This window comes from Haliaeetus albicilla, chromosome 1, assembly GCF_947461875.1.
Source record: "Haliaeetus albicilla chromosome 1, bHalAlb1.1, whole genome shotgun sequence".
Taxonomy (NCBI): Eukaryota; Metazoa; Chordata; class Aves; order Accipitriformes; family Accipitridae; genus Haliaeetus; species Haliaeetus albicilla.
The window spans coordinates 6,710,319-6,716,367 of record NC_091483.1 but is presented as its reverse complement, the minus strand read 5'-3'; the positions used below and the strand labels follow the sequence as shown (position 1 = coordinate 6,716,367).

General features: G+C 44.6%; 2 protein-coding genes across 2 annotated transcripts in view; one reads left to right on the top strand and one right to left on the bottom strand.

The window, feature by feature from the left end:
* Positions 1-1,088: 1,088 nt before the first annotated feature.
* On the bottom strand, positions 1,089-5,865 carry TIFA (TRAF interacting protein with forkhead associated domain). Its single transcript, XM_069770436.1, has 2 exons — positions 5,524-5,865; positions 1,089-2,366 (listed from the first exon to the last, which is right to left on the bottom strand). Exon 2 carries the CDS (start codon positions 2,344-2,346, stop codon positions 1,783-1,785), a length of 564 nt encoding a protein of 187 aa, XP_069626537.1. The 5' UTR covers positions 2,347-2,366; positions 5,524-5,865; the 3' UTR covers positions 1,089-1,782.
* Positions 5,618-6,049, top strand: part of ALPK1 (alpha kinase 1) — a 54,173-nt gene continuing 53,741 nt past the window's right edge. The window contains exon 1 of the mRNA XM_069769844.1: positions 5,618-5,721. The gene's annotated coding sequence lies outside the window, so the exon portion shown is untranslated. The remainder of the gene's footprint in view (positions 5,722-6,049) is intronic.

The following is a 6,049-nucleotide window of genomic DNA, read 5'->3' as shown; positions in this document are numbered from 1 at the left end:
AGCAGTACAAAACAAGAACTTGCATGTCATCCGTAATAACTTAAGAGCACTAATAGGAAGAGAGCCATTTAGTGGGAATACAAAACTAATGTTTCCTCCTCCCTTGCACACAAGCCAAATTAGCGAGCGTAAGAAATCCCATGCATTTTATATGAGAGGCTGATTTAATGTAAAAGCTTTTATGCATAAGAGCTTGTTTCAGATTATATTTGCATCTTGCTCTCTTTTTCTAGACAGCTTGCATCTGCATGTATTGGCCACTCTGTCTAATTAAAGAGTCGGAAGACTCGGGTCAAAAGCATAGAAAAGTCGAGCAGCCAACAACTGCTGGAAATCTGCAACCAGTAGCACCATGTCTGGTGACACGGTGATACCTGCTGGGGTTTGTTTTGTTAAGCTGCAGGGCTGGGTGTGTGCAGGCATTTGTGCCAAGTTGGCAGCTGAATTGCACATCTAGGGCCAAAGACTGTAAACGTTAAGTACCAGAGCCTGGTTCAAAGAGTATAAAACATGGCAACAAGGTATTTTTGGCAAGGGTGAGATGAACAGACAAATGAAATCCTACGTAAGGTTGTGTTCAAGTTTCCTTGCCTCTTCTGTGACTTTCTCTCACTTGTGGTTGTTTGCCTTAATCTCAGGTTATGTAGCGTAATTCAGCTGTCCTCCCCTCAGCTGTAATTCTGGTTTTCTTGTAATTATTAACGCTGAAATGCACTCTAATGTTTAGAGGTGGTAAGATGGGTAAGTCTTATGTATGCTCTGTTTTGATTCTTTCCAGTGTGTCTTTCAAGCAAACTAAAATACTTGACAAAAAACAAGTGCCAATGAAAAGCTGAGCCCGTAGCAAAGAAAAACTTAACTGAAACAACCTTAGAAATACTTAAATGAAAACAAAATTGTAAGAGAGGTTGGGACAGGGGGTAGAGGTGGAAAACTTGCTGAAAGTATTTTAGTCAACTCTTATTTTGGAGCAATGCCACTTTTAGCCCAGAATAGTGCCAGTGAAAATTTTTTATCTGGATTGTCGTGGAAATAATTTTGTTCACCATAAGTGCTTTTAGACTGTAGTTGTAGAAGACAGCAAATCCTTACTAGGCAACTAAATGCTTTTATTACAATTTTTTTCTGGATTTTTACATACCATGATCACTGATGCTACATGTTCGTTTACATTCACAAGCGAAAGGAGTTAACTTGCAAAAAATAGGTATTTTTAATTCATTTTAAAAATAGAAGAAAAATCTCGCCGCAAAGTTAATAAAAAACATTGAAGGACTGTGCTGACAAAGTGTTTCTAAGCTGCAAAAATCTGGGAAGTTACAACCTAGGCTTGAAAATACTGTTTGGAATTTCATGTCAAAAGCGAAGCACAACGTATAACAAATGCAGTTAGATGTTATGTCCCGACTTAGCTAACCAGTGTTGGGGCTAAAGCACTGTTCTGTGTGCTCTGTATTAATGCCTGTTAAATACATGTTCAAGGCATGCAGTCACAGTTCTTGAATGGAATCTGCTGCAATGGATTGGAGTGGCCCTGCACGTCTCCCACATGTTTATGCAGCAAACAGTGGTGATCAGAGAGCACATACGCCCTGAAGACAGTGGCAGGAATCTGCTTCTGTTGAACAAGTATGTTCCGGTATGCCTATGCTGAAAACAAGTAAGACGACTGATGTGCAGCAGTGAGAACCATCAAGAACAGCGGACTGAGATAACAGCCTTCAGTTTTGGAAGTTGTGCAGGTTGCAAATGATAAATCCTGATCCAGCCTCCTTCTCCCCGCTAGCATGACTCATTTTCATCAGTCTCCATGGGGCTTTTGCCTTGGGAAGGAAACAAGGAAGAAGAAATGCCATTCTCCGGTATGGGTTGCAGTGATGGCAGGCATCTTTCTTGTAAGATTGGCACTTCAGTCAAGTGCAAGTAAGTCTCAAAATAATCCACGGACTCCCCTTCTTGAACCTCTGCTAAAATCTGGTAGTCCCCAAAACAGATGATGCACTTCCATGGCAGGTCTGTTTTGTTTAAGTAACCCAGTTCTGTTTGGTCCACTAGCAGTTTTGTTTTCTTGCTCATGTTCTTTATCTCAAAACAAAATTCTGAGCTGTTCAGTTTTCTGTAAAACTGCAATGAAAACTGAATCCGAGAAACACGAGTATCCGTTAAGTTATAATGGCAGACATTAGAATCGCGGCCAAACTTGGCCATTTCATCTGCTCTGACCTGTTCTCGCTTACAGAAGTTCAAGCAACGAAACATCATCTTGTCTTTTTGGCAAGGATGGTAGAAGGTCATGTGGAGACATGTTACTGTTTCTTCAGTTTCAGCTTCTTCAAAAGAGGTCATGATGAAATGAGTCCTCCGAACTACAAGAAAGAAGTAAAATGACAGCATGAAATCACTGTAGTACCAAAAAAAATGACTGCAGCGTGGCATTAAGATACTTCATGTACTATTGTATAGTGAGTTTATGTAATTTATAGCAAATTGGCTGACAGTAAATGTAATGAAACCACTAGAACAAAGAAGTGGGCGTTGAGCCTACCCAGTCCATGACAACCATCATTCCCCACCATTTTGCCAGAGACTTGTTCGGTGATCACAGCTAAGTGACAGATTGTTCTGTGCTGAATTCTTTCCAGCAGTCAATCTCGCATCTGTTGCAATGGCTGCGTAGCACTTCAGAACTCTGAAAAACACCCATGACTGTAAATTGGTGCCAACTAGTTCTTTCTGAGGATCTCACAGGTAGATTTATCTTTGCAAGAAATATGTCCCTGAGCAGTGACAGTAAGGTTTACTTTATGGACTTAAAATGGAGCATTAGTAGTACTGTCTGGGCATGCGTGCTCTTGTTTTACAGTGTAGTCCTTTGACTAGAAGGTATCAAATGACTTTTACAAATGCAGTCTGACTGTAGGCAGTAGTATTTCAAATGTGTATAAAGCATTCTTGGCTCTTTAGTCATAATTCACCTCTTGTATGAAACAAAATCCAGTGTTTAGAAGTGACTGATGTGCCAGTATGTAAAATGAATGCAAAAGCTGGAATATCAGCGAGACCTAAAGGAGGAATTGTCACCAGCTCTAGGTATTTCCCTGTTGCCTATCAGAAAATCCCAGTTATCTGCTGCAGAAGTACTTAACTAGGCACTAAAAATAACAAATAACTTCTGTTGGGTTTTAGTTTGGCGTTGTTTTTTTTTTTTTTAAGCTTCTCAAGTGCAGCACAGAGACGCTTGCTTGTAAACTAAGTTCTGTTCTAAAGTCTGAGGAACTGCAGTGCATCCAAGTCTTATCTATGAGACGTCTCTGGAAACACTGTGATCTGGTCCTCTATACGTGCAAGCTCAGTATTTTCCTGCGCTGAAAGTTAGTCTAAAGAAAGAAAAGGCTGGGTACTTAAAGTAGGAACCAGAGAATGAGTTCTCAGTTAGTCACCAGAGAAACATGCGAGCAGTCAATTAACTGAAATAATATAGTACAGATGTTTGTCATGTTTTTCCTTCTAGATTGCAATAAGTTCCCAACATGTCACACACAGATCCTGTGGTTTCTCACCAGCTCTGGTCAATGACTGACACTGAAAAGCAGCTTATCATTTAATCTGCTTTTTTATGGGTAGGTGAATCATCACTGCAGTTAACTATTCTAATTTGTGGTTTTTTTAAGGCTAAATTATACCACTGTACATTAACTCCAAGCACAGTGAATGGTGGTATATCAGTGTGTCACCTTCTGTGTGAAACCTGAAAATTGCTTCCTTCTTCTATCTTTAACACAGTAACAGCAATAGTTTAGCAACCTCAGCTTGTGTGCTTAGGTAGGCTGCAACAGTGCTTCTACCAAGCTTAGATGATTAGAGAAATAGAAAATTTCAAGTAGCTCTCAGAGCTCACTTTAAAACCAGGAAATACCATCTGTGCTTCTGACAGAAGTACAAAGAGACGCCTTGATGGCAGGTTATTCCTGCGGTGGCACCAGTATCCATCCCTCTTCCTGTTAGTATGCCTCAACTCTGGGGAGCTGGAAGTGGCTCTGTGAGCAGCAGGATGGACTCTTTCTGTGCTTAGTTCTGCTCTTTGCTGTTTTGCACCAGCAGGAGGATGTGAGATGTTATTCGAGGTCAGCTTTGGTTAAAGGGGAAAACCAAGTCACTTCACTTATTTTGCAGATCCGCCTACAGGGACAGTTTTCTATCTCAGGATTTGGGCTGAATTTGATATCATCTTAAACGCATGTTCTGCTTCTGTAGTATCTTCCTTCATGGGTTTCTGAAACGGATCAGGACTGGGCAAAACAAAGGAATATAAAGAAATATATTTTGAGAAATCTGCAGTGTATACAACTGTGTATCAGATCAATGCACAATGTTGGCTTTATTCACATTTATGAATGTTACAAATGGCTATGTTTATTAATTAGGGAAGGGCAAGAACAGCCACTGATGGGCTTCAGCAGCACCTATTGAACCTGGATCTCAACAGCTCCCACAGACCCCGCTAGCTATTCATGATCTGCTTGTGTGCCACCTCGGGCATCCCCAGCTCAGCTGCTGAGTCCTGCGTTAAAGGTTTATTGAGGTTGGACTGAACATACTTTCATGTAAGTACTGAAGGAGTGTCTATTTACTAGATGGCAGCAGACAGGAGAAAAATTTCAGAGAACTCCCAACTGGAGATAGAAACTAGTCTATCGTTAAATCCAGACTTCTCCTGCAACTGCAAGGTCCCACGTTGCGCTGCTGTTGTCTGTACCTTAATTTGAGTCAAGCGAATCGTCATCTTACCGCTTGCCCATTTTCCAACATTGTCTCCTTCAGCGTCTGTCATTATCCCCATTGTTAGAGACAGGAGAATGACACAGAGTATTAAGAGCAAGGATGCCTAACCTGAGAACCATAGGGCTCCTCCTTGAGTCTTTAAAGATATTTTCAAGAGCTATGACTCCCTCTACGACTTACTGCTCACAGACCTCTGCCAGTTTGCTTTGGCAAATCTAAACATAAGGGTTCAACCTGTGTGTCAAGAAGAAAAATAACATCTGTGTTGTTGTTTGACTTTCCTTTTAAATGACTGCGGACTTTGAGGCAGGGGCCACGCAGAATATGGTTTTCAAGCACATTACACAAGGACAGCTATCCTTTGCGTCTTCCCCAAAAGCCTATTTTTTGCCCCCTGCAAGAGATGACTTGCGTTTCAAACTCTGCTCATCCCGGGGCCGGCTTGTCCCGTGTGCTGGTGCGTGTACCCTGCACCCAGCAAGCCAACAGCTCCTAGGCAAAGCTACTTCTGCCAGCTCCTAACCTGGGAGCGCAGCCTCGGTTTTGTGAAAAATAACCATCGTTGCTGGCGTTTCCCATGAGAGTATGCCCAACCTTGTTGCCCGCCCGCGGACACCCCAAGCAGGACTCCGTGCCCCGCAGCCCCGGCCAGCAACTCCTCGCACGGACGGCAGCAGGCCGAGGGGCCGGAGCTTCCCGAAAGCGTTCGCCGCCGAAGCGGCCGCGTCCGTCGGAACTTACCGAAGAAATCCCGCGTCTCCCCTGTGCCCGTACCCGGGGACCCGGCACGCCGCCTTCCCCCGCCGGCGGGCGGGCGGCAGCGTCTCCCGCCTCTTTCCTCCCTCCGCGCCGCGGGGGACGCTCCTCAGGCGCCTCACGGAGGGTCCGCACCGGGCGGGCTGCGGCCGCCGACGGCTCCTCGACACCCACTTCCCCCCGGTACGCCGTGAGGGAAGGCGGGGAGCGGGCAAGAGTCCCGGCGCTGCGGGCCGCTTGACCGCCGGCAGGGCCTTCCCGCCAGCGGGGCGGGGGCTGGCTGTGAGGGAAGGCGGGGGCGGCGGGCCGCGTTCGGGGCGGGAGGCGCTGGGGCTGCGTTGGGGCCGGGGCATGAGCTTGAGGGAGTTTTTCAGAAAGTATACCGAGTTCTCCTTTTGTTATAGTGTCTAAACCGGGAGAAAAGAAAAAAATGGTCTCAGCTCTGTCTGAGGTTTTATGTGGGCATCTAAAAACCTCCTGCTCGTAACTTAAACCCGTAGTCACAGCGATG

Bases quoted from the DNA above. Each gene is read 5' to 3' on its own strand.
- TIFA (XM_069770436.1), bottom strand. From the start codon at position 2,346: ATGACCTCTTTTGAAGAAGCTGAAACTGAAGAAACAGTAACATGTCTC.